This window comes from Urocitellus parryii, chromosome 3 (genome assembly GCF_045843805.1).
Source record: "Urocitellus parryii isolate mUroPar1 chromosome 3, mUroPar1.hap1, whole genome shotgun sequence".
NCBI lineage: Eukaryota > Metazoa > Chordata > Mammalia > Rodentia > Sciuridae > Urocitellus > Urocitellus parryii.
In genome coordinates, this window is record NC_135533.1 from 218824034 (window position 1) to 218851022 (window position 26989).

The window sequence follows — 26989 nt, forward strand, 5'->3', positions numbered from 1 at the left end:
GGCGCTGTGTCAGAGCCACAAAGAGCTACTCAGAGGCTTTTTCAAAAATCAGGGCACAAGTTCCCACCAAAACTGGCATTCAAACAGCCAGGGGCATCCTCCAGCTACACCTGCCAGAGGTCTGCCTGCAAAACAGGATGCTGCCCACAGGAGGGCACGCCGAGCTGGGGGCCGAGGCCGGCAGGAGGCCTGCTGTCTCTGCTCTGGTGTTCACGGTATCACCCAGGCCAGGAGGGAGGGAGTTCTTTCCCCCAAATTCTGTTCCTAGCCATAAGTCAGGAGTCACCAGCATGGACAGTGAGCCCCAAGAGCCCCCAGGAGAGGCAGACAGTGGAAATGGGCCAGGTGCGACACCATGACTTCACACACAAGCTGACCCAAGGCCTGGCAGGCCTCAGTGACGACGAGACGAGAAGGGGAGGACCAGAACCTGGCCCCTCGGCCCTCCCTCTCTTCCTCTGGTGGTGAAAGCACAGGAGGCCACCAGGAGACTGACTGGGGCTCCTTCTGGGAAACACGGCGATGAGAACTTTCGAGCCATGTGCTTGAACTCTCAGCAGAAATGTGGAGCACACTGTTGGGTCCAACCCTGTGCACCTCGATTAGTCGGGGATCTTGAGAACCTGGGGACCTAGCTGGGACTTCAGCTGGGAACTTTCCAGGAGACAGAGCCCTGGATGGGAACAGGGGTCCTGGAAATGGAAGCAGAGCGGCTTGCTGCCTCCCCATCCCGGGGAAACCCAGAGCCCCTTGGACGTGCGAAGGCAAGAGGAGCACAGGTACCACCCTCACCTCTCAGTGGGGGCGGGGTGGGGTCGGGATGTAGAAAAGGTTGTCACCAAGAAAAGAAGGCAAGCTGTATCCCCTGCCCAGGGTTGAAATCCTGGTCTCGGAAGAACAGGGTAGAAGCAGAGGAAGGACTTCCTAACTCAGTACTAGAAGCTGGTGTAGCTACTCAATGCCAAAACCCCACAGCCACTGGAGGAAAGGACTGCAGATGTCACTGCTGTCACCACAGGGGCAAAACCTCAGCAAAGAGAAGCCAAGGCCAGCTGGACTTTCCTGACCATCGCCAGTAGCAGGCCATAGGCACGGTGCGGCTCGGGGCAGAGCACTTGCCTCTAACAGACGTGAGCCCTGGGGTCATGCCCAGCACTGAAAGAAAAGACTTAAAAAGCAAGAGCTTAAGATTAAAAATGAGTGTCCCATCAGCTGGCCACCGGCCAGAGGGGCCCACACACTCACATTCACATGGGATGTGACACGCCCACAAGGACCCTGCAACAGCAACCAACCTATGCAGCGGGGGTGGAGAAAAACTCCACCCCCCCAGGCGCCTTTTGCTAACACAGCCAGGGCAGCAGAGCTGGGCCCGCCCCAAGGCAGCCCTCAGGCCTCAAGGACAAGACGGAAGAGGGACTTCCAGGAGGCCCACCAACTGCAAGTCCTCCTCCTGCTAGGGCTCACGGTGACCACACACTGCCTGAAGGATGGAGGCCCAGGCCAGAGAGGCAGTAAGGGCAAATTCCCATGTTACTATGCGGGAGTGGCGGGGGCCCTATAGGGGACAGGATGGGACGGCTGCAGGGGGCAGGGGTCGTAGCCGCGGGCATGGAGCGATGGCACTCACTGTGTATTCTGCATGCTTTTTTCCATACCATTTCATCCACTTCCTGAACTCTCGGTCCATGGTCTGGAAGGAACACACATCCGACAGCCCTTTAGAAACCCAGGGAGGCCAGGAAGGCACAGGAGGGCCCCACCCCCGACACCCCCCACCCCCCAGGTCCCTCAGACCCTACGGCCTCGCCTGCTCTGGCAGGAGCACACTGTCTGGGATGTCAGTTTCCACCTGCAGTCTTGCTGAGAAGCACCCCAGGGTGCTAGACACATTTCTGCAGGCCAGAGTGATGGCTCAGGTACACCTACTCGCCAAGCCCAAATGACTCTCCACCCTGGGCAGAGGCTACGAGGGGCTGGCTCTAGCAAAGGCCCAATCCTCCACTGCTAAGAGGGGGAATGGCCAAGGAGGGGAGTGGGCAGTGAGAGTCAGGTGTGCAGATGTGAGGAGCTAAGCACGATTCTTCTACCAGGAGGGGAACAGTCACCTCCTCCCAGATGCCCATGGTGTGCAATCCCAGGAGAATGGAACCAAGGGCACAGAGGCCCTGCCAAAACTTCTCCCTAAGGGACGTGGCAATCTGCAGGGAGGGGCTGGGGTTGTAAACACAGGTACACCCCTGATTCAATTAAAATTCCCAGGCCTGCGAAGACTGATGCCAGGTGGGGAAGCCCTCGAGCAGCAGGTCTGGGCACAGGGCACAGCAGGTCTGCCCTCATTGGGGTTCCCTGCCTCCGCGGGCCCCACTCACCTCCGCGTACTTAGCTGGGATGTCTGCTTTCTCCACTCCATAGTGATGCTTGCAGTTGGTGGCTGCAGCAACCTGAAGGACAACCTGCCCCACACCTTCAAGCAGAGAAAGATGTGTCAGAGGCCAAGGCAGCCTGTGGGAGAGGCATGCCACCTGGGACTCCACCAGGTGGACCCTACTGAGGGGGCGGTCACACCAGAGTCGGGGACGCAAGCTACATGATCATGTCCACTGACATCAAGAGTCGAGGCCATGGGTTGGGGATGTGGCTCCAGCGGTAGCGTGCTCGCCTGGGAGCCGCGAGACGCTGGGTTCGATGCTCAGCACCACATAAAAATAAAGATGTTGTGTCCGCCGAGAACTAAAAAATAAATTTAAAAAAAATAAAAAATAACAAAAAAAGAGTCGAGGCCACAGAACACCTCAAAACCACTGTGAACTCTGAAGTCACTTGGAACACCTCAAATGAGCTCCCACCAGACGTCTCTGCTCCACCCACTCACCCAGGGCAGTCCTCTGTGGCCCCCAAAGGCAGAATCCTCTCTCTGAGGACGCTGCCTGAGTCACTGCTCAGGCACAGCACAGCTAGAGAAGGCACAGCACTACCTAGAAAGATGCTCCTCTGCCGTTACCCACAGTCACCAAGAGTGGGTAGCCTGGCAGGCCTGAAATGCCCTCCAGGAAGTCCAGCGTGACCTGACTAAGGGATGTCTGTGGACCCCCCCCCCCAAAGATTGGGATGAAGTCTCCAATCTCTGTCACTTCAAGGAGTCTCTGCAGGGCCAGCACACCCAGTGGCCTGTGCAGAAGCCAACACTGTGACTGCAGACATCCAGGGGTCCTGAGTGTCAAGGCATTGATGCAGCAGGGCCTTCAGAACCATCTTTCCTCACATGGGGTCAGTGCTGGACTCCAGCTTGCCTTTCCAGGCCGCACACGACACGTTCAAGTAATAATGAGCATGCAACTGAGAGCCATGCCAGCAGAGGTGGCCCGAGCCAGGCCTGAGAGTGCAGGACTCAATCTAACAGAGCCAGGCCACTGGCCACACTGGTCATCCCAGGAGGCTGAGGCAGGAGGATGCAAGTTTAAAGCCAGCCTGGGCAACTCAGTGAAACCCCATCTCCAAATAAAACAAAAAGCAAACAAAACAAGAAAAGCCGGGCATGATGGCACATGCCTGTGTCAGAGGCCAAGGCAGCCTGTGTGAGAGGCATGGCCACCTGGGACTCCACCAGGTGGACCCACTGAGGGGGCGGTCACACCAGAGCTCGGAAGGTTGAGGCAGGAGGATCCAAAGTTCAAAGCCAGCCTCAGCAACTTAACGAGGCCCTAAGCAACTTAACCAAGACCCTGTTTGAAAATAAAAAATCAAAAGGGCTGAGGATGTGGCTCAGTGATTAAGCACCCGAGTTCAATCCCTGGTACCAAAACAAACAAACAAACAAACAACAACAAAAAAAACAAGTGGGGATGTGGGCCAGTGGTCAAGCACCCGGATGTTCGATCCCCAGTACTAGAGGACAGACACAAAGCACAGACCCTCCAGCAGAGGCTGAGGTTTGAAAGACGGCATCCTCTCCAAAATTCATGTGCAACTTAATCCCAAATGGTAAGGTGTTAAGAGGTGGGACTTTGGAAGGGGACGCCACCCTCTTGTATGGAAGGGGTAAGCCAGGCCCCTTTCTGCATTCCACCTCCTGCCTGATGAGGACACAGCAGGAAGCAAAGCCTTCCTCGGGCTGGGCATCTGAGCTTCTGCCTGAACCTGGTGGGAGTGAGGCCCTACAGCCCTGACCAGAGAGCCACAACTCTGAAGGCTGAGTTCCCCTTGCCTCTGGCCAAGGAGCAGTCCCACAGGCCATGTTAAGTGCAGGCAGACAGGGGAGAAAGCCAGCATAGGTCAAGGGTCAGGGACTGAGCTCTAGGCCACAATGGAAGACCCTGGACAGGAAGCAACTGGTGTGGTTCCTGGGAACTTCTCCCCTGGGCTGTGGACACTCGGCCAGCACCTACTCCCAATTAAACTCTTCTGCAGGGACATGCACAAAGGCATGGACATAAACAACTCCTCTCGGGTCATGCAACCCAAAACTCACCACTGCCCAAGTCCACAAAGAGATCGTCCTCAGTCATCTTGATCTCATCAATCATCTGGGCCACCAGGTCAAAGGAGGTCTCCCCATACACCTCAGGGGAGAAGGGCTCATAGTTGTTGAGCTTCTCAGGGTCGGTCACTGAGTGGTTGTAGACCTGCTGCAGGATGTGTCGCAGGAGCCCATTGGACGGTCGTGTGTTCAGCTTCATGGGCTGGGTGGTGCCCTTCCACTAGGAACACGAGGTAGCGTCAGACAAGTAATGCCACAGGCAGACCACAGGGGCCACCCCAAGACAGAGGGCTAGGGATGTGGCTCAGCAGTAGAGCACTTTCCTAGCATGCGTGGGGCCCTGGGTTCCATCCCCAGGACCACAAAAAGAGAAACAGCAGCAGTAGCAAGCAGGGAGTGTGTGTGTGTGTGTGTGTGTGTGTACACAAAAGTGTGTCCGCATACTTGGGAGTGTACATCTGACTTTCTTTTCTGCAGCTGGGAAAGAGGGCATGGATCACGTTCTCTGTCACTCCTCCCGCTCAACTAGATGAGCTGCTACCGCCCTCATTCCAAAAGGCACTCTCTGACCCTAAGCTCATCCGGGGCTCGTGCCTGCCAGTGTGCAGCCTGGGTCCCAGCAGCCTCTGGCACCTCACTGCTCACCAGTGTGCCATCTCGTGCAAGAGCACCTGTGCCCTGGGCCCAGACATGGACATGGTTCCTTGCAAGACAGTGGTCTGGCCTCATCAACTCGGGCTCTGCAGCCACAGAAGGGCCACGAGCTGCTTCAAGAACCAAAAGCTGGCCGCTGTGGTACCGCTCATGCACGGGCCCTCAATGGCTCATCCAGAGTCCCTGGTATGACGCCCAACCCTCCGGTGTCACTGAAGGCCCAGCACCCGCCTCCTCACAAGAGGGTGCATGTGCAGCTCTGCTCATGACTCTTCATGGCCCCATCTCCAGGACCCAGCCCAGCCTCAGAGCTACAAGAAGGCCCCCATGCCCACCACTGACCCACACAAGGGTGCCTTACACACTCAGCTGATGCAAATACCCTCCCCATGGTTAGCAACGGCAAGCCAGCTACCCAGAGAGAGCCCTGGGGTGGCACACGCTACATGGCCAGCCAGCTACACGGGCATCGCAGCCTAGCTTGGGAGGGACGCGAGACCACGCCACTCCACACTTTTGCCTCCCCAGTGGAAACACCTTCCAGGAGGAACCGGCTGTCACTGCATGTCCCTCATGAGTGCTGAGCATCTGTCAAGAGGCCCCACACCAGGGAACCTGCACTCTCCAGAAAGCAGATGGTCCTGGACCCAGGAAGCAGCAAGCCCCTGCTACAGGGTCCCAGCATTTCAGCTGTGTTGGGGGTGGTGAGGTCAGACACACCATGCCACAGTCGGGCCTGCACGGAGGACACCTGTCGCCTGCTGGAGAGCAGGGGAGGCAGAGCTCACAGCCAGGAAGGCCACTGAGTGCCCAGGTCTCGGCCGTGGCCCACAGGTAGCGAGCACAGGGGCAAGGTGCGTTTGAGGGTGCACTTCAGAAAGCAGAGCCGCCCCTGCCCCGTGGGGTTCAGCAGCAGCGCCCCAGGGCTTCACAGGGAACACCCGCCCAGGGAAGGGACAGCCTGTGGGCACTGAGGCGACCTACCAGCTGGTGGATGCTGTCGATGGCACGGTTGTACTTGTCACACAGCCTCTGCATGCTTTCAAAGCTGAAAAAGGTAAGGGAAAGGCTGTCACTGGAGCTTGGAACATGACCCTGAACCTCAGACGGGCACAGTTCAGGAGAGCCAGACCCCTCGCAGGGAGCCTCAGTTTCCCACCCAGTGAGGGGCTCGGCCCAACACAGATGCACAGGCGCAACCCTGGCCAGGGTCCCGCGGAGAAAATGTACAAGGACAGCATGGCCAGGTTGGGCCCACACATCAAAGCCGAGGTCAGGTGGGCTAGCAGGCATCGCTCAGAACAGGACACTGGGCAGCAGCTCTTAAGGGAGGGCCACAGGCAAGACATGACCAGGGGCTCACACTCTGCAAGCAGCTGAAGCTGGCGGAAAGCAGGCCCGGGCCCTGTGGGGGCCTTGGAGGGTCTTCCTTTTCCTGGCTGGAGAAAGCCCCCATCGTTCCTGCAGGTCTCCTCCCCGGGCGCTCTGGAAGCCAGCAGGCATAGTGTGGGGGCAGCTGCCAAGGGAAGCCCTCCTCTGCCTAAGGGCAGCACCCCTCTTCACACCAACATTGCTTCCGTCTAGGACCACCTTCTGAAACTTCTCACACATTCCCAGACGTGAAGAGCAGGTTAGAGCCTAACACAGAGCAAACACTGTGACTTTGCTCCAGGTGCTGGTCTCCAGCCCCTGACCACCCATATGCAAATGGGTTTGTCTGGTTGGATTTCTGTTTCCTTTGAAGTGCTAGGGATCAAACTAGGGCCTCACGCGAGCTAGGTTAGCACTCTACAGCTGAGCTACATCCCCAGTCCACATGAGCACACCCACAAGCTTCCATCAGCCTCCTGGGCTGGAACACCAGCTCAGCTATGACTGGCTCTCCCAGAGAATCTGGCGAAGAGGCCACAAGAGCCAAGGACAAGAGGACAATGCCTCTGAAAACTCCGACGACTGCTGCTTCACAAGGGCCGGGCCACCAAGAGCCAAGACCTGTTCCCTCAGTGCTGGAGCAACTGGGGGCCCATACAGGCCAGAGCTCGCGCCAAGGTCTGCAGCTGGCCACCAGCCAGACAAGAGCTGGTGGCCCACATGGGGCACAGTCCTCCTGGGGGGCCACAGTGAAGCCCGCACGCCTCTGTGGGTAACACCTCACCTTGGCCAGCCCCCTCCTGGGCCCCTGGTGGGAGGACAGGACCAACACCCCTGGGCCATTTCCTCATATAGACCTCAGGGTGAACAAGAAAGGCCACCATTTCACATCTCCGTGTTCTTGGGTTCCAATTTTTACATCTCACATTCAACCTCACAACTGCAAGCCACTCAAGACCTCTGGCAAGGGGCTGGGCTGGGCTCAGCGGTAGACGCTCACCTCGCACGTGCAAGGCCTTGGGTTCCACCCTCAGCACCACATACAAAATAAACAAGTGAAATGAAGGTGCTGTGTCCAACTACGGCTAAAAAATAGATATTAAAAAAAAAAACCCTCTGGCAAGCTTCTCCAGAGTGCAAAAAAATGGGGACCTCCCCATGTGCACAGGAGCCACACATTCCCTCAGTGGGTGCCATGCGACTGGCCCTGCTCCTGTCTCCCACCACTGATCTCTCTTCCAAAGCAGACTGAGCTGGGTGCAGTGAGGTAAACCTGTAATCCCAGCCGCTCAGGTAGCCGAGGCAGGAGGACAGTGAGCTTTGTCAAAGCCGGCAACTTAGCGAGGTCCTATCTAAAATAAAAAATGATGGGCTGGGGATGTGGCTCAAGCAGTAGCGTGCTCGCCTGGCATGCGCAGGGCGCTGGATTCAATCCTCAGCACCACATAAAAATAAAATAAAGATGTGTCCACCGAAAACTAAAAAAATAAATATTAAGAAATTCTCTCTCTCTCTCTCTCTCTCTTAAAAAAAAAATAATAACAACAAGGGCTGGGGGTGTACAGTACAGTGGTACAGTACCTCGGGTTCAGTCCCAGTGCCAAGAAGAGGAGCAAACTGAACCCAGAAGTCAAGAGTATCAAGCACTTGTGTAGGAGCGCACCGTGAACAAAGTGTCTCCAAAGGCCTGCCGGGGCAGGCACGTGAGGGCCTGGAGATGGGGCAGGGGAGCCCAGCATGTGATTAAGGGGAGGGCTGGGCCAGCACCGCCCTCCACTGCTGTCTACCTGAAGGGCTATGGTACTGGGGCAAACAAGCACTTCTGGCCTCTGCCCTGGTTCCTGACAGAGTTCCCATCCCCAGGAACACCAAGTGACAGCCGCCTTTTGTTCTGATGAGGCGACTCCTGGTGGGCTCCGGAAATGGCTGGCAGCAGAACATACAAGCGATGGCTAGAAGCTTGGTGGTCTCAGTCCCACCTCCATCCACCAGAGAGAAGTGGGGGCTTCAGGTGCGACTAACCGTACCTACAAGATGGAGCCGCCACAAAAGCCCTGCACACAGGGGGAGCACGTGCAGGTGCGAGGGGTAGTGCGCCCGGCTCGACAGGACAGAACCCTCCCACGGGACGGTTCAGGACCTTCCGGGCACCTTGCCATCTGGCTGCTCATCTGCACCCTTTCTCATGTCCTTTGTAACAAACCACTTTTAAACATATCAGGTGATTCCCTGAGTCTTGTGAGCCACGCTGGCCAAGACGGAGCCTGAGGTGGCGTCCCAGGAACACCCACGCGTGAGGACATGAGGTGGCTGACCTCAGAGCCTACAGCACCAGGTCGACATGGATGTACCCTGCGAGCCAGCGGATCTTCAGGGCCCCTGCCCTACAGGAGAGAAGGCAGCTCCATTCCCTGCCTGTTCCCACAACAGGGTGAGGCCTGGGGCTGGGGAGGGTCACTGAGGCCAACATGCTGGCCTGCTGCATGAGTCCCTTCCATGGTGAACAGTGAAGGTGACGTCAGACAAAGAGCACCAGATGCTGACCATGAGAGGCTTGTGGTCACTCTAGGTTTGAACCTGTCTCAAGTGAGCCTTCTGAGCTCCCAAAGCAGCTCTGCAGGCGAGACTGCTCTGTCCCTCTCAGCCTGGCCCTCCTGCTCTCAAAAACACAGGGTTCCAGGCAGGCATTGCAGAGACGCCTCGCCCTCCCCCCACCCAAGTTCTGGGAGGGGACTGCTACAAGTGCCACCAGCAGCAGCAGCAGCAGCAGCAGGAGGAGACATGCCCTTTGAGCACACCCAGCCAAGAGGTCTACAGGGCTGGCCCAGCCCAGTGCTGTCCCTCGGCACCAGGGCAGCAGCAGCTGGTGGGAACACTGACTCTGGCAGGCAGCTCCTGCTATAGAACCAGTCACTGAGACTCGGGGACTCCACACACACCATGCCAGTGTCTACGACCTGGAGTCTCCAATTCTGTCCTTGCTGGCAGCCCTGGCCAACGCCTGATGGACACACCCACCAAAGTGACTACGGAGGCCACAGCCAGCTCCACAGAGGAATTTCGAATCAGCACATGCCATCTAAGAAGAGGTCACTCACTCTAGGCTGTGTCCCTATGATGAGCTGCATCCCCCTCACGGAGGAAGCAGCCGGGCACATCCATTTACCTTTTCTTTTTTTTTAGGTGGGATACCAAGGATTGAGCTCAGGGGCCCTCGACCCCTGAGCCACACCCAGACCTATTTTGTGTTCTATTTAGAGACAGGGTCTCACTGGGGTGCTTAGCGCCTCCATAATTTGCTGACGCTGGCTTTAAACTCTCGGCTGGCTTTAAACTCTCGATCCTCCTGCCTCTACCTCCCGAGCCACTGGGATTAAGGCATGCGCCACCACACCCGGTTCCATCTACCTTTTGGTGTCGTAGTCAATTAAAACGTAGTTCTCCATGGCAAGCTTGAGATCTGGAATCTCTTCACAGACCCATCTGAAACACAAACAGTGACCATAAAGAATACCATTATTTAGACTCCATTTTTACACTCCCCCCAGCTTTTTTTTTTTAAAAACCAGGGATTGAACTCAGGGGTGCTTTACAACTCAGTCACATCCCCAGCCATTTTATTCTTAACTTTGAGACAAGGTCTCATTAAATTGCTTAGGGCCTCATTAAACTGTGGAGGCTGGCCAGGAACTTACGATCCTCCTATCTCAGCCTCCAGGGTTGCTGGAATTACAGGCCACCGCAACCAGCGTACACTCCTTCTTGAACACTACTCGCTCTCACATATAAAAACAAAAATCTCTGGGTTGGGGATGTAGCTCACTGGTAGAACGCTTGCATGGCACGTGTGAGGCACTGGGTTCTATCCTCAACAGCACATAAAAATAAAGGTATTGTGTCCATCTACAACAAACTTTTTTTTAATCTCCCATGATTCAACTCAAAATGTGAAAGAGAGAAAGAAGGCATTGCTTTATAACAAATGCAAAGTTTATGATGAAGTTAATGTGAATCACTAATTCAATAAAGGCTTCAGAGTAAAATGAATTTACATGTTATGATAAGAATATAAAAGACTTTTTTTTAATTACCATAATAGGATCTAGAGAGAAATCTGCTCAAATCAGGGAGCTCTAAAAGCAACTTACAACTAGATACTTTAAAAAAAGCTATCATCTCGGGCTGGGGATGTGGCTCAAGCGGTAGTGCGCTCGCCTGGCATGCGTGCAGCCCGGGTTCGATCCTCAGCACCACATACAAACAAAGATGTTGTGTCTGCCAAAAACTAAAAAATAAATATTAAAAAAAAATTCTCTTTCTCTTTCTCTCTCTTTAAAAAAAAATTTAAAAAGCTATCATCTGAAAAATTAAAACTAGTCCAACAACAACAACAATGGTGCTTTTTCTTTTTTTTTTTAATTTTAATATTTATTTTTTAGTTTTTTCGGTGGACACATCTTTCTTTGTATGTGGTGCTGAGGATCGAACCCAGGCCACACGCATGCCAGGTGAGTGCGCTACCGCTTGAGCCACATCCCCAGCCCACAACGGTGCTTTTTCAACAAGCACTGCGGGGGAGAGACAGGGGCCTATGTGAAGAGACAGGACCTAGGTGCTGGCCCGCTGCAGAGCAAAACTCCCTGGGCCCCGTGCAGCCCCACCAGGGCAGCACCCTGCAGACCTCGGAGAGTGAGACAGAGGCAGAGCCATGGGAGGAGGCATGCCGCCCCAGGGTGCCACCACCAAGACCAAATGCCTTCCAGCAAAGCAGCTGCAGGCGCAGAGGGCTCCACTGGCGAGTGCCACCCAGCACATTGGAGAGGACCCAGGCCTGCCACCCCAGCTCCTAGGCAGGATCCTGAATTCAAGGCCAGCCTAGGCAACTTAGCGAGACCCTGCTCAAGTCTAAAAGGAGCACCCAGGCTTCAAACTCCAGGACTGGGAAGGGGAAGAGGGAGAAGAGAAAACACCATCCTACAAAGACCCTTTCAGTTTCAGGAGGTCGGCTTAGCCAGATACCAAAACCAGAAAGAGGCAAAGGACTATAAAGACAAAGGCGCTACAAGAAGGAAACGTGCAGACCAACAACCCTTAAGGGACAGACACAAAAGTCCTGCAACAGTCTGGGGAGCGGGCCTCACCAATCCCTGGAGACCCATGGGGCTGCAGGGAGGAATGAAGACTGTGCAGGGCCATCTCCACAAAGCAGAGGGTGCACACCATGCCAGTCAACCTCTCACAAGCTGGAGACAGAAAGAGGCGTCCCTTGGTGAAGGGCGCACGGTCATGGTCAGCTCTGCCTGTGGGCTCCCAGGAAGGCCACGAGGAAACCACAGGGCACAGGATGGCCCTCGATGCCTCGCAGCACAGCAGGAACCAGTCCTCCTCTCAACAGTGAGTCCAGTTTCCAGAACTTGAAATAAGCCTCATTGCATCCCCCATCTGAGGCAGGGGTGACCCCCAAACTCAAGAACCAAAGCCTCTGGGGCCACTGGGCAGCGCAACCCTCCCAATTTCTCCTGGGACCCCTCAGTGTGCCTCTAGTGTCATCAGGCCCTCTTCATCCTCAGCTCACACTGGGGCTAGGGTCCGCTCAGTGGCAGAGGCCTGACTACCCTGTGTGCCACGTGCAGGCCCCGGGCCCCATCCCCAGAACAGCACACACACACACACACACACACACACACACACACACACACACGTAGAAGACACAGAAGGGCTGCAGCTGCCCTTGGCCACTGGGCACATCTCGGTCATCAGGTGAGGACTTCTGCAGCCACTTCTCGTCCACATTGTCCTACAGACCAAGAACAAAGGGAAGCAGAAGCTGGAGGGAGCACTTCAGCAGGCCACGACTCGCCCCAGGACCACACCACCAGAGCACCCAGGGAGCACAGAGAGGCAGGCCAGCAGAGCCTGGTGGAGCGAGCACGGCGCACCGCCACACGAGCGCACAGCCACACGACCGGTACTCAACACACGGTACTCAACACGCAGACGGGAATCTGTTTATCTTTACAGTACTGGGATTGAACTCAGAGGTGCTCTACCATAGAGCCACCCCATGGGGTTTTTGTTTTTAGACAAGGTTTAGCAAGTTGCCAGGCTGACCTTGAACTTGCAACCCTTCAGCCTCAGCCTCCTGAGTAACTGGGTGACAGGCTGCCCCACCAGGCCCAGCTAAAAGTCAGTATATTTATATACACTTCCAACACAGAGTTTAAAAACTCGTGTTTGCTTTCGTTTTGTGGTGCTAGGTATGAAACTTAGGGCCTTACACATGCTAAACACATGCTCTATCACTAAATTATACCACCTAACCCTAAAAAATTGTTTCTAAATGCCACTTAAAACAGCCTTAAAACATATACACTTGGGGGTAATCTCATGAAAGATATGCAAGACTTCTACACCAAAAGCAATGAAACTGTAGAAAAAAAGGTAAAGACAGCTAGACACAGTGGCACATGCCTGCAATTCCAGAGACTCTGGAAGCTGACACAGGAGGATCACAAGTTCAAAATCAGCCTCAGCAACTTGGTGAGACTTTGTCTCAAAATTTAAAAAATAAAAATAAAAAGGACTGGGGATGTATGGCTCAGTGGCAAATTGCCCCTGGGTTAAATCACTGGTACCACCAAAAAAAAAAAAAAAAAGAGGAAAGAAGCTGGGAGGTGGAGGAGCATGCCTATAATCCCAGTGTCTTGGGAGGGTGAGGAAGGAGGGTCCCAAGTTCAAGGCCAGCCTCAGCAACTTAGCAAGGTCCTAAGTATCCTAGCGGGACCTCATCTCAAAATTAAACATAAAAATGGCTGGGGATGTGGCTCAGGGTTAAGCACCCCAGGGTTCAATCCCCAGGACCAAAACAATACACTACAGTGGGCTGGGGTGGCTCAGTAGTGAAGCACCTGCCTAGCACTTGTGAGCCTCTGGGTTCCATCGCCAGCCCCACAAAAAGACACAAGCAGGACTGGGAGTTCAATTCCCAGCACCACAAAACAAACAAAAATAAACAAGCAAAAAACTCCACTTGTGCAGCAGAAGCCCGGAGGCTGTTCAGCTGGTCCTTCTCCCTAGCAGCAGATGCAGACTCAAAGCCAGGCCGTAAGAAGCCCAGCAGGCCTTCCTGGGGAACATACGCTGCCCCCAGGTGGGACATGGGCAGAGCAGAACCGCCAAACGGGCATGGAGGAGGGCAGTGCTGGAAGAGGCCACCACAGGCTGATCCCTACAGTGCAAGGTACCAACAGCTGGCCCAGAGGCCTTGCTCTAGCACTGATGAGGCAGAGGGAGGACAGAGCCTGGGGACAGGAATGGGTTTCGGGGCCCTCTGCCCACACTACAAAGCCCGGGCACCAGCACCCCACTCCTGGGCTCCTGCTCCCTGCGGATACTGCAGGGACCCAACAAAACGATACACCAGAAAATCACTACCATACACACAAAGTTCAACCACGTTCAGCTCGAGTATGGAGATGTCACAGCCGTGTGGCACGCGTGGTAGCTGCCCAGTGCTGCATGTTAAGGCCGAGGCCCAGTAAACAATGTCCAAAAAGACCTCAGCAACTGCTCAGCATCAAGGTCCCTCCCTCTGACCAGGAGGGGCCCCCCTCTGAAATCCCCTTATTGGCAGTAAGACAGACCCCTAATCATCTCCACCCTCTCAGAGGTCAAGTCAGGAACGTGCCACACCTCGGTGGATCCTGTCTGTGGGGCTCACTCGAGCCCCAGTTCTCCCCAGCAGGCCCTTCTGTCCCTCTAGAGCTGCTGCAGGGCCCCTCCCTCTCCCCCAGGAGGTGTTCACTTTGATCAACTGTGTGTAGCTTATGCTCCAGGTTTCCGCTGTGAGTCACTCACTAGGGCTTGGCCCCCTGCCCACGTCCACTCACTTCAGGGAGCCGCCAGAGAGCGCAGCGTTACTGGGGGCAAAGGGGCCCCAAGACAGGTGTAGCTTTGCTGCAGGCCTGATCGGAGCGTCCTGACGGGAAGTGGCTCCACATTCCACACATGGGTGGGCCAGAGGGCCTCTCAGGGCACCATCCCTGACCACAGAGCTCCGGGAACAGGCAGCTGCCCCCTTTCTCCCTGTCCCCACTGTCACTGGCTCTTCTCTGAACACTCAGATGTGTTAGGGTGAGGGGCAGCCCTCAGTGACACACTCCAGTGACTCGGGAGGCCAAGGTGGGAGGATTACAAGTTCAAAGCCAGCCTCAGCAATTCAGTGAGGCCCTAAGCAACTTAGTGAGACCTTGTATCAAAATAAAAATAAAATAAAGAGCTGGGGATGCAGCTGAGTGGTTAAGTATCCCTGGGTTCAATCCTTGTACAAAAAAATAAACAAATAACCCGGGCACGGTCAGGCGCACTGGCACATGCCTATAATGCCAGCAACCCACAAGGCTGAGGCAGGAAGACCACCAGTTCAAGGCCAACCTGGGCAACTTAGCAAGACTCTATCTAAGGTAAAATTAAAAGGATCGGGGATGCAGCTAGTGGTAGAGCACTCTCCTGGCATGCACAAGACCCCAGGCTCCATCCCCAGGTGGAAAGAGAGAAAAATCCCGGGCATTTTATCTGTCAAGGGTGGTGGACCACAAGAACAGAGCATGGCTGTTAGGCCTGCAGCACAGCACAGAGCAATCTGGGCCCTCCTTGAGGCCTGTCCTGAGAGCTCCCCTGTTGAGGCCTGTAACCGCTAGGAGCAGGGCCCTCCCACTCTGGACACCCCCACCCGATACAACAGTGCTCTGCACCTCCCCGGAACTCACCGGATAGTCTCGATGATCTCATGAGCAGCATCATGATGTTTGTCCTGAAAAAGACAAAGCAACATCTTAGCCCACGGAGTGCCCTCCCTCCAGGCACAACCCCAGTGAATGGAGGTGGCTACTGGTCTCCCTGGTAACCCACACCATGGCGTCCAACCTCTTTTCATTTCTCAAATGATGTGGCTCCTGAGCCCACCCTCAAGAAAGGACCAGTAGATGCCAACCCACTGCAATGGTGGCCCCCTGAGCTAAGCCTTCCCAGAGGCCACTTCAGCCTAGAGTAACCGCCTGTCTGTGATTCTGCCTCCACACAAGCCCAACAAGGGCTGCGAAGTCGCTGAGCCCACAGAGATCTATGTCCCATCTGTAAACAGGGGTCACCATCACAACAAATGTCCGGCACATATGCACAGCTGTCCCAAAGCCCAGAACACACCATACCTGAAACCAAGTCCGCCAGCCCCAAACCCACCTCCAACCTCATCCCTGCTCTCCTCTGCACCCCAAGGCCAGCACCCCAGTTGGGTGCCCCTAGAGCCCAGGAACATGGCCACTATTTGTACATCATACACGTACCCTACATGCTGATAAAAAATAGGCAAAGGATAAAAAGGAGGAGCAGCACCAGAGAGCGGGTGTTCCCCACCAGCCTGGTTAGAGACCCCAGAGCATTGCCCACGCCTCAGGTTCACCATACTCCCTTCCAAAAACACACAGGACTGTGGCTCCCCACCCACTACAGTGACCATGCCTGAAGATCCGGACCCTCACCCTCAAGAGGTGTACAGGTCTCCGCACATGCACACCTGCACACACCCAGATGCTTTCCTTGGTGCCCTTGGTCCCAGGCTGAGAAGCTGCAAGACAAAATCTGGACGTGGCCAGCACCAGCCCACCCTGCTCTCCCAAGGCCTCTGTGCCTCACGACATTCACATCCACAGCCGCTCTCCATCAGCCTGGCGCTGGCCGCCATGACAGAGCACCTGCAGCATTCCCCACCCTGTCTCCAGGAGCTCTCTGCTCAAGCCCATGCCTTCAGATCTCCTGCACCTCATTCACCAACCCTAGGGGCCACAGACTTTCTCAGTGCAGCCCCTAGCTCTCCAGCACGCAGCCCATGCCACACGAACAGTGAGCATCTGAAAGGCAGCTCTGCAGACTGAGGGCCACAAGTACACACCACACCCTGCATCTCCAGATGGGGGCAGAAGGGGACAAAGAATCTCAATAACAGCTTCACAGCGCACGTGCTGAAATATTTCCTACATGGTTAATAAAGTAAAGTCACTACCAGGCTACATGGCTCGTGTTCCAACTCCATGGAACTATTTCTGCTACTGCACACTGGATCTCTCTGCCCCATACTTGCCCCAGGGGGTGGGATGGGGCTGGGGCTGGGGCTAACGCAGTTGTTCCAATCAGCCCTGTCCCAAGGTCACCCCAGACTCTCCTGGGCACCTGGGATGCATGAGAAAACCAACTAGGATTTGAGCCTGGCACCTGGAGTCTCAGAGACACAGGTGGGGTGGAGCACGAAGGGTTGTCAAGCCTCATGGGGCCTGGGGCCAGCACCTCACAGCGGCCAACCAGGCCCCATGCAGGGCTACCAACTGGCTCCTGCTCGGCAGCTCTAAGGCGCAACTCCAGGCCTGTGCCTGCTCTCAGCCAAGCCATGGTTTTCAGAGCTCTACACAAGGGGACAGTGCCTGCCCCACAGGGGTGCTTGGCAAGAAAGGACCCTGGAAAGGGCTGAGCCCACCTGGGCACTCAGTAGCATCAGAACGACTCTCCAGACACCCTGGAGTCTTGTTTCAGAACATCTCAACTGAGACATAATTCTCAGACCATACGACTGGCCCTTAAAGTATCCGATTTGGACAGTAAAAAGCTTGCCTAGCATGCTCAAGGTCCTGGATATCAATATCCAAAACACATACATCAGCCTGGTGAGGTGCTGCACGCTTGTAAGCCCAGCAGCTCGGGAGGCTGAGGCAGGAGGATCAGGAGTTCAAACCTGGCCTCAGCAACTTAGTGAGGCCCTAAGCAACTTAGCAAGGCTCTAACCAACTTAAAGGGACCCTGTCTCTAAATATAATATAAAAAAGGCTGGGGATGTGGCTTAGTGGTTGAGTGTCCCTGAGTTCAATCCCCAGTACCCCCCACCCAAAAAAAAAAAATCCCACATACCAATAAATAAGTAAAGAAAGTGTAAATTCAGGCTGTGGTACAGCTCAGTGGTGGATGCCTGTCTGGCATGCACAAAGGCCTGGGTTCCAATGTATTCAGAGTTGTACAATCATCATCACGGTCCAAATCCTATTCCAGAACATTCTCATCATCGCAAAAAGAAACCCTTCCGCCAACAGTCACCCTGTTATCTCTCCGACATGGTGCACGTGTGTCTGACACTCCCTGTCTCTACAGACCCTGCTCTGGAATGTGCCCGTGGAGTCCCACATACTATGTGACCTTTTCTGCTACACACTCTTTTTTTTTTTTGGTGGCATGCCTCACACATGCCAGACAAGCCCTCCACCACCAAGCTACATCCCAGCCTGAAGCTTTCTGTGTGTCCTTTCTGTCTGTGTGGGGGGGGGGGTGGAGAGGCGTTGGGGAGTATACCCAGGGATACTCTACCTCTGAGCCACATCCCCAGTCCTTTTTGAGACAGAGTCCCCCAGATTGGTTAGGATCTCATTAAGTTGTAAAGCTAGCCTCAAACTTGTGATACTCCCCATTCACAGAGATCACTGGTGTACACCACCACACCCTGCCTCCCAGCCCTTTGTATTCTGAGGCGGAGTCTGTTTCATGACCAGGCTGGCCTAGAACTTAGCAGTGCCCTGTGCCAGCTCCCCTCTGGTGCTACTCATAACCCCTTCCTATTCACTGAGGCGAGGGGTGCAGGCCTGTGATCCCAGCATTGGATTGAGATGGGAACACTCACTGACCCCCGTTCTGTCCACAGAGAGCCCTGACGAGCACAGTGCAATGCCCCATCCCAGCTCAGCTGTGCCTCCTCCTGGTGACTCACAGGGCTCCAGGAGAGGGAGCCCAGGAGCCCTGGTTTGTCAACAGCCCTGGTCTCTGGATTCAGGGAGAACCCGCTGTCATACCCTCCCATGGCCCAGGGTCAGAAGCTCCTTCTTTTAAGCAACTACCCAATCTCCTCTCACGAAAAACAACACCGTAGCCCAGAGAAGCAACTGAGACTGTCTTCCAGGTAAACCTGTCCTCACAGTTGGCTGGGACTAGGAACGCCAGGTGACAGGCACAAGAGGCTTCCCTGCCCCAGTTTCCAGTTGTGAAGAACAACTTCCCCAACAGAGGTTGAGGGCATAGCTCAGAAGCAGAGCACACACCACAGTAAAAAATACTTCATTAACACAAACAAAATTATGGGCTTGAGTTACAGCTCAGCGGCAGAGCGCTTCCCTAGCACATGTGAGGCACTGGGTTCTTGCCTCAGCACCATATAAAAATATTGTATCCACCTAAAATTTAAAAAATAACATTTTTTAAAAAAAGGTATTATGTCCATCTTCAACTAAAAAAATTTTTTAATTGTTCCCACCTTAAACCATACATAGTCGCCCTCCTTAATCTGCAGGGGGACATGTCCCAAGACTCCCAGTAGATGCCTGGATCATGGAGAAGCCCTCAGCATGATGACTGTGGCAGAGTTTAATTTACAAACCAGGTACAGCAAGTTGTGAACTACAGGCAGTGCAGAGCAGAACCACCACAACTGCACACGCACAAGGCGTGGGTCTGGAGCGCCACCAGGAAATGCAGGCCACTGGACAAGCACTGTGAACCACAGCAGCATGTCCAGGCACCAAGATGGCCGGGGGACACATTCACGGTTGCCAGGACACACAGTACGCAGGTGCTGGCAAAGGATGCTCGTGCCTCAGGCGGAGCAAGCAGGATAGCAGAAGTGTCCATCATGCTATGCAAAATGACGAGCAATTTAAAACTTACAAGTGGCTTATTTCTGGAATTCTCCATCTAGTATTTTGGGGCAGAGGCTGACTATGGGTAACTGAGCCCTCAGGCAAAGCAGAACACAGTGTCACAAGGGAAGGTGGTTCCTGACACCAGGTTGCTCCTTCCAGGACTGCTCACCTCCAACTAGGGCAAGGACCTGGGGGTCCTGCAGATACCAACTCTGAATCTTCACTGACACACACAGGGGTGGGGGTGGAAGCAAGAAAGTCCCAGGTGTCGTGGTCAGCAAGAGAACTCACAGAGACACACACCCACGATAAGGAACCCCAGGTCAGGGAGGAGGCCAGGTGTGGCTCCTGGCCCTGCCACCAATCTGCCCAGCAGGTTCCTTTACCAGGGCCACCTGCACACCCTCACTGCTGTTCTGCATCCATTCTGAGGAAGGTCCCAGTCCTAGGGTTCCTACACCAGGCTGCAGAGCAAGAACTGTGCCAGGGCAGAGACCAGCAGAGACCATGAGCGAGGACACAGTGGCAGGCTGGGGGGGATCCTCAGTGGACGCCTACCCAGCACATGGAAGCCCTAGGTTCATCCCCAGCACCACAGAGGCCAGAAAAGAGACCAGGAGTCCCCAACAAGGACAACACTAAACCAAGCACAGCCTTCTTCTGCAGGTCTGTGGTCCCCAGACAGTGGCCCAGCCTCAGGCCCCTGGTCTGCACGGCAGACCCCCCCCCCCAGCACACCTCGGTACTGCCAGGCCTCCAGGCTGCTGACACCCTTCCCTGACCCCTGTCAACTGGTGTCCTTCAGACCCCACCACCTACGCCCCTCAGCCTTCAGCATTGGGAAAAGCCCAATCAGATCTGAAGGGTAGTCATGCCCGCTCCACACTCCAACTCCCACTTCTGCACAGCAACACCTCTGACCGCCCACCTTTAGCAGAGGCTGCAGAATGGGAACGTGCCTTAGAGACCCAGTGCTCTCTGGCCAGGGACTGGCTCCTGGGCTGAGCAGAGCCTCAGGAAAAGAGCTACTCCACCAGGTGCTCAGTTCCCCGGGAAGCAGGAAACAGCCTTCCAGAAGCTGCAGAAATCAGTTCAACCTGCCACTGCTTTTACTGGTTTTTTACTGGTTTCACTGGTTGTAACAACTATTCTTTACAGTCCCCAAGGAAACATGGCACCACAAAAGGATACAGAACAGCCAGTGATGGTGGCAAACTCCTACAACCCCAGCTCCTACGGAGACCAAGGCAGCACACTGAGACCAGCCTGGGCAGCTCAGAGAGACCCTGCCTCTGTGAAAACTAAAAAGCACTGCAGGTGTAGCTCAGTGGTTGAGCAGCAGGGGTCCATCCCCCAGTCCTGGGGAGAAGAAAAGGCAATCTCCTCAGGTGGGCCTCTGAGCCAAGAGGTGGAGACCTCCTCACCCTGGAGGTCAGGGTTCTTGAGGAGTGTTTCCTGCTCCGTGAGAAACACAGAGGTGTTGAGTTCCAGGTGGTGAGCCACAGGAAGGGGCTTGCTCAGGCTGCAGTCCCACTCATGCCAACTCTGGCGCGTGCACAACAAAACCACAGCTAAAAACACCCTGGACAGCCAGACCCGCAGCTCCCTCCCGCAGCTCCCGCCTCTGAGCCACAGTACTCCAGGACCAGGAAACCCCAAAGCCAGCAGACACTGGGGCCTCCAGCCACGACCACCAAGGAGTCCTCCCCAGGCTGGTCCCAGAAACAGGAAGGGGCCACAGAGGTCCCACTAGGCCCAACTCCAGCTCCAGAGGAAAAGGGAGAAAATAAACACAGGCGCAGCGGGGAGTCTGCCAAGGGACCGATGAGGAGTGCAGCCACGTGGGCACTGGTGGTCTTGTTTTGTTTTTTTGGGTACCAGGGATTGATCTCAGGAGCACTCAGCCACGGAGCCACACCCCAGCCCTGTATCCTTTTTTATTTAAAGACAGGGTCTCACTGAGCTGCTTAGCGCCTCGCTATTGCTGAGGCTGACATTGAACTCGCATTCCTCCTGCCTCAGCCTCCTGAGCCACTGGGATGACAGGCATGCGCCACTGTGCCCCGCCACGGAGGTCTCTGTTAGGGCAGGTGCTGTCCCTCACCCCTAGGGAGGGCAGCATGGCCCTTGGCCTGGCTCCAGATGTGAGCACCCAATGCTCCCAGGACTGCCTGTGCAGCACCTTGAGACACAGCACACTACTGGGTACAGAGGAAGGAGATCCAGAGCCGGGGCAGGGGTCTGGGTACTCCACACAGGCCCGGCCAGACTGACACCATTAAATGCAAAACACACTGCGCTTCAGACTTGAAATGAAGACCTGCTGCAGAATGCACTCACTCTGATTTTTCACTTTGCAGAAGGGGTCTCGCTATGTTGTCCAAGCTGGCTTCCAACCAGCCCTGCCTCAGCCTCCTGAGGAGCCGGGACTACGGGTGCCGCACTGCACTCAGCCAAAAGAGCATTTTTAAACTTGACCCTGAACCTGTAGTCCACAAAGGGCCCTTGGGCCTAGCCCACATCCAGGCCCAAGGGAACCCACAGCAGAGCTGCCCTTTCTGGCAGCCGCTCTCTACAGGAAGGAGGGCAGCGTAGAAGGGGAAGGAGGACAGGAGCCCTGCTGCGCAGCTCCAGGCCAGCACTGAGCTCAGACAGCCCCTCAACAACGGCCCATCGTGACAACTGCACTGCCTGGCCGCCCAACGGCTCCCCCCAACGTGCTGGGCAAGCAGCCTTGGAGGTCTCTGAGGAGAGGCTGATGCCACCCCCGCCCAGGCCAATAAGGGTGAGGAGGCGGGACACAGCAAGGAAGCTCACAGCCAGGACTCTCGGCAGCTTCACAGGAGATGCTCTGCTGCCACAGGCCAACGTGGCTGAGAGCTGGGGCCAAGGCCCACAGGTGGCCTGAGGGGCACAGGGTCAGTCCTCCCTTCTCCCAGGCAGCCCACACAAAGTGACAGCAGGTGTGGCAGAGGTCTGAACCGCTGCCCTGCCTGCAGACACCACTGCTGTCTGCCCGGGCACCGGCCTGCCATTAGCACCACCCGAGATGAAGGCCAAAGGCCTCACAGGGCCCAACACCCATGACCTGGCCCAGCTCACCTGCAGAGCTACTTGGCACGAACAGGAAAGAGGTGACGTACATTGCAGCAGGAATGGACCTCAAGGAGGACCTCATGCTACGTGAGAACCAGAAACAACAGGACCAGTATTGACTCCTTAGACAGGGAACCTCCAGAACAGGTAAGTCCTGAGACTGGACGTGGATTTGTGGGGGCAGGGCTGGGGAGGGGGCAATAGGCTAAAAACAATAACTGTACACTCTGGGGGAGCGCTGGGGGGCACAACACACTGTATCACTTAGGCATACCTCCAGAGTCCTTCAGTTTGTTTTTGTGCTGGGGATTGAACCCAGGGGCACTTAACCAATAAGCCACATCCCTAACCCTTTTTATTTTTTGAGACAGGGTCTCCTAAGTTGCTTAGGGCCTCACTACGTTGCTGAGACTGGCCTTGAACTTGCAATCCTCCTGCCTCAGCCTCCAGAGAGGGATTATAGGCGGGAGAGGGATTATAGGCGGGAGAGGGATTACAGGTGTGCCTACTGCGCCCAGCTTCATTTTTTATTTTGAGACAGAGTTTCACTAAACTGCTAAGGCTGACCTGGAACTTGTGATCCTCCAGCCTCAGTTGCTGGATGACAGGCATGGCAACCACACCTGGAAGGGTATACACCTTCACAGGGCTGAGGTTGGAACATAGGCCCCGCTGACATGCACATTCCTAAGAAGCCCAGAAAACAAAAACAGGGCCAAAGCAACAAATAGAACATCCAGCCTACCAACCACATCCAGCAGCCTGCCTGCACCCTTGAAATGCAGGCTGTGAAGCACAGTCTTTCTCAGCCTCCACACTACTGACACTCGGGGTCCTCCTGCGCCTGAGTCTTACAGGTTATCAAGCAGCATCCCTGGGTTCCCCGACCCCAGATCTGACAACCACGGATGTCTCCAGACATCACTGTGTCCCCTGCGACACAGCCCCTGCCCGCCCCCACCCCAGAACAGCTGGCTTGACCTTTCCCAGTCAAAGGGTAAAACTGATGGCTCCTGCCTGAGCCCCCAGCACATGGTGCTCCTGGACAACATTTTGTAGTCCATGGGAGGTCCTGGTGGGAGAGGGGTGTGTCCTCAGTCACCTGGGACTGAGCTGCAGGAGGACAAGAGGAACTTGGGATCACCGTTTCCTACTAGTGTGCCAGCATCGACCTATGGTCACTCCCAGACAAACAGCTTCCAGGCAGAGGCCAGGCTCAGGGGACCCTGTAGCTCACACCACCTCCCGAGCACATCCCCAGCTCCTGCCCAGGCCCCACCAGGACAGCAGGCAGCGTGACCTGGAGTGAGTGACCAAGCACCACAGCCAGCGCATCGCCACACCAACACGTCACCAGCTTCTGTTTGTCACTCTTTCCCGTCTCCACTAAGTCCCCCGCCACAGAAAGCAGGACGATCACCCACAGAGGCCAGCCTCAGAAGACACCTGTGAGTCATGCTGCCCCCGCTCTCTGCCACCCACCAGCTGCGCACACTCATCAGAGGGTCGCTCAGTCGGGAGGCTGTCTCCAAGGCCCACAGCCTAATGAGTCACCAAGAGGAAGGCCACCAGCAACCCTCAGGTTCTTTCTCTGTGCTGTCAGGCCAGTCACCAAAAATGCCACTCTCTCCTTCCCCACACAAGGGCCTTCCTGCTTTAGGAATGCCACCAAGAGTTCTCAGGGACCAGCGATGAGAGGGCACCCAGGCCTGAGTCAGTGCAAGCACCAACACTGCCCGCCTCCCTGTGGCACCCGCCAGCTCAGCTGTGCAGCCCAGTTTGACGCTGGCCATTCTGAGGGCAGCTGAAGCTGTTTCCTCTTCCTCCCAGAGGCCTGTCCTCCAAGAAGCCCCTGTACCTGCCCAAGGGCCACCGGCAGCCCCTCCCTCTGGGACCTCTGATGGTCTTCTCTGTGTGGCACTATGATATTCCTGACCTTTTTCTTTCCTCCTGTTTTTTGTAATTCATTTATTTATTTCAGGTGTAGATGGACACACACAATGCCTTATTTTCATGTGGTGCCAAGGATGGAACCTGGGTCCCACCTGTGCTAGGCGAGCGCTCCACTGCTGAGCCACAGTCCCCGCCCCTTCTTTCCTTTTTTTTTTTTAATTTTCAGTTGTCAATGGACACAACACCTTTATTTACTATTTTTATGTGGTGCTGAGGATGAAACCCAGTGCCTCACACGTGCCACACAAGGGCTCTACCACTGAGCCCCAGCCCAGGCCTGACCTTTTCCTTTATAACTGAACTGCTTGCCGAGATGGTGGCTGTGACTGTCACCCCAGTGACTGAGGAGGCTAAGGCAGGAGGACCAACTTCAAGGCTGAACTTGGCAATTCAGTAAGACCCTGTCTCAAAATAAAAATAAAGAGGTCTGGGGATGGGACTCAGTGTTTAAACACCCCCGGGTTCAATCCCCAGGACAAAACAATGACAACAACAATCAAACTCCTGGGGCTGGGGCTGGGGCTCAGCGGCAGAGGCCTCACCTGGCACGAGCAAGGCCCTGGGTTCCATCCTCAGCACCATACAGAAGTAAGTAAATAAAATAAGGGTATTGTGTCCAATTAAAAAAAAAAATTGAACTACCTTGTTTAGGTAAGGTTCTAGAGACTGAGGAACATGTCCTGTCCTCTGTGCTGGGTAGGGGCACTGAGCATGTTCTGCAGGTGCTTTCACAAACAAGCACGGACATCTGCAGGCCGTATTTCAAATGTACTGTCACAGGAATACTCTGACCTCCGACCCGCACCAAACCTAAGCTTCTGAAGTCGTCCATTTTCACTTCAAGTACTGCCCTCATTTCTGAGACAGCAAAAGGGAGCACTGTAACCAGGCACCCTGCACACACGCACCACCCAGTGACTCCCGAGGCGGAGGCAGGAAGACCCCAGTCCAGACAGCCTGGACAACTCAGACCTGGCCCACAACAAGACACAAGGGCTGGGGATGTGTCAGTGGTCGTGCGCCTCTGGGCTCCGGCCCAGTCGGGAAATAGCTCCACAGGCTGCTGCTCCCTACTCTGCCCAGGGAGATGCCAACCCCCCCACCTGCAACCTGCCGGCCCTCAGACGGCAGCCAGACGACCAGACCGGGAGAAGCCCATGATGTTCAGTCAAGTGAGGTCCTGGCCAGGGAGGGAAGGGGCTAGGCAAGGAATCCCGCCTGCCATTGTGAAGGCAGATCCTGCCCGGCTGAATGGAAGGTCTTACCCACACAGGGTAAGGCTGTCTCTGGGTGAACTTTTTTGGTAATTTATTTATTTATTTCAGGTGTAGATGGACACACACAATGCCTTATTTTCATGTGGTGCCGAGGATGGAACCTGGGTCCCGCCTGTGCGGGTGGGCTGTCTCTGGGTGAACTTCCACCTTAGGACCAGGGGAGAAGGACAGGGGAACCTGGAGCAGCACTCTGCCCAAGCCCTGATGTCAGGCTCCAGTGGAGTTCCGAACTTTTTGCTTTTCTTCCCCTTTTTTGGTACCAGGGATTAAACCCATGGGTGATTTACCACTGAGCGACATCTGCAGCCTTCTTTATTTTGAGAGAGGGTCTCAAACTTGCAATCCTCCTGCCTCAGCCTCCAGAGTCACTGGAATGACAGGCTAGATGTCTAAGCTTTTTTATTTTTAACTTATTGTGCTGGGACTCTAACCCAGGACCCCTTATACACTAAGCAAGTACTCTCCCACTGGGCTACACCACCAGCCGCCTTTTCCACTTTTAGGATGAAGAGTGGCGGCCGTCCACTGGCACAGGCCCAGCAGCCCTGCTCTTAAGCCTCCTCAAAGTGAAGGCGAGACGTCAGTTCTTGTGAAAACCAGCCACTCATGTCCAGAGCCCCTTTACTCTAATCAAGAAAAACGAGAAAAAGAGTCCGTGTCCTGCGACTGCAGGATAAACAAAAACTGGCCTCTCCACCCAAGGGATGCCGCACCACAAAAAACAAAAACTGCAGGCTGGGGATGAGTTCAGCGGCAGAGCCCTCGCCTAGTATGTGCAAGGCCCTGAGTACCCAGTACAACAAGAAAAATAAATAAATATTTGGTTGGAGGAGAGACCTATAATGGGATTTGGCTGGGCTCGGTAGCACACAACTATAATCCCAGCAACTCTGGATGTTCTGGCAGGAGGATCCCATTAGCCTGGGTGACTCAAACTGAAAAATAAAACCAGGTACAGTGGTGCATGTGAGTAAGCTCAGCAACACTGGAGGCTGAAGCAGGAGGATCACACAAGTTTGAGGCCAGCCTTGGCAACTTATCGAGGGCCTAAGCAACTTAGACCTGTCTCAAAATAAAAAGGAAAAAGGACTGGGATGTACTTCAGAGGTAGTACATCCCTAGATTCAATTCCCGGTACCAAAAAAAAAAAAGAAACATCTTGGGCAGGGGGTATGGCTCACTGGTAGAGGCCTGGGCGTGACCCCCAGCACACCACACATCACAATAATTACAAGGACTGCAGAGATAATGCTGATACCCAAAGCAACTTGGAGGAGGTTAGATACATTTTGCTGACTTAAGCACCAGAGCCAAAGGGCTACACGCTGTTGGTTCATTCATCTGACTTTATGGAAAAGGCAAAAGCGCCATCACAAAACAGTCTAGGGGCCAGGAAGTCGGAGGTAGATATGGGTGGGCAAGACAGTGGT

General features: G+C 54.9%; 1 protein-coding gene across 6 annotated transcripts in view; it reads right to left on the reverse strand.

The window, feature by feature from the left end:
• Dot1l (DOT1 like histone lysine methyltransferase) overlaps positions 1-26989 on the reverse strand; it is a 54757-nt gene that overhangs the window by 26595 nt on the left and 1173 nt on the right. For 4 of the 6 annotated variants that reach the window (XM_026414709.2, XM_026414708.2, XM_026414707.2 and 1 more), the window contains exons 2-7: positions 15274-15317; positions 9914-9988; positions 6119-6182; positions 4472-4700; positions 2373-2467; positions 1631-1693 (exon numbers count right to left, since the gene is read on the reverse strand). In XM_026414709.2, the coding sequence (XP_026270494.2) occupies positions 1631-1693; positions 2373-2467; positions 4472-4700; positions 6119-6182; positions 9914-9988; positions 15274-15317 (570 nt within the window). Of the gene's footprint in view, positions 1-1630; positions 1694-2372; positions 2468-4471; positions 4701-6118; positions 6183-9913; positions 9989-15273; positions 15318-26989 lie in introns of those variants that run through there. The other 2 variants (XM_026414711.2, XM_026414710.2) reach the window with 2 other exon arrangements.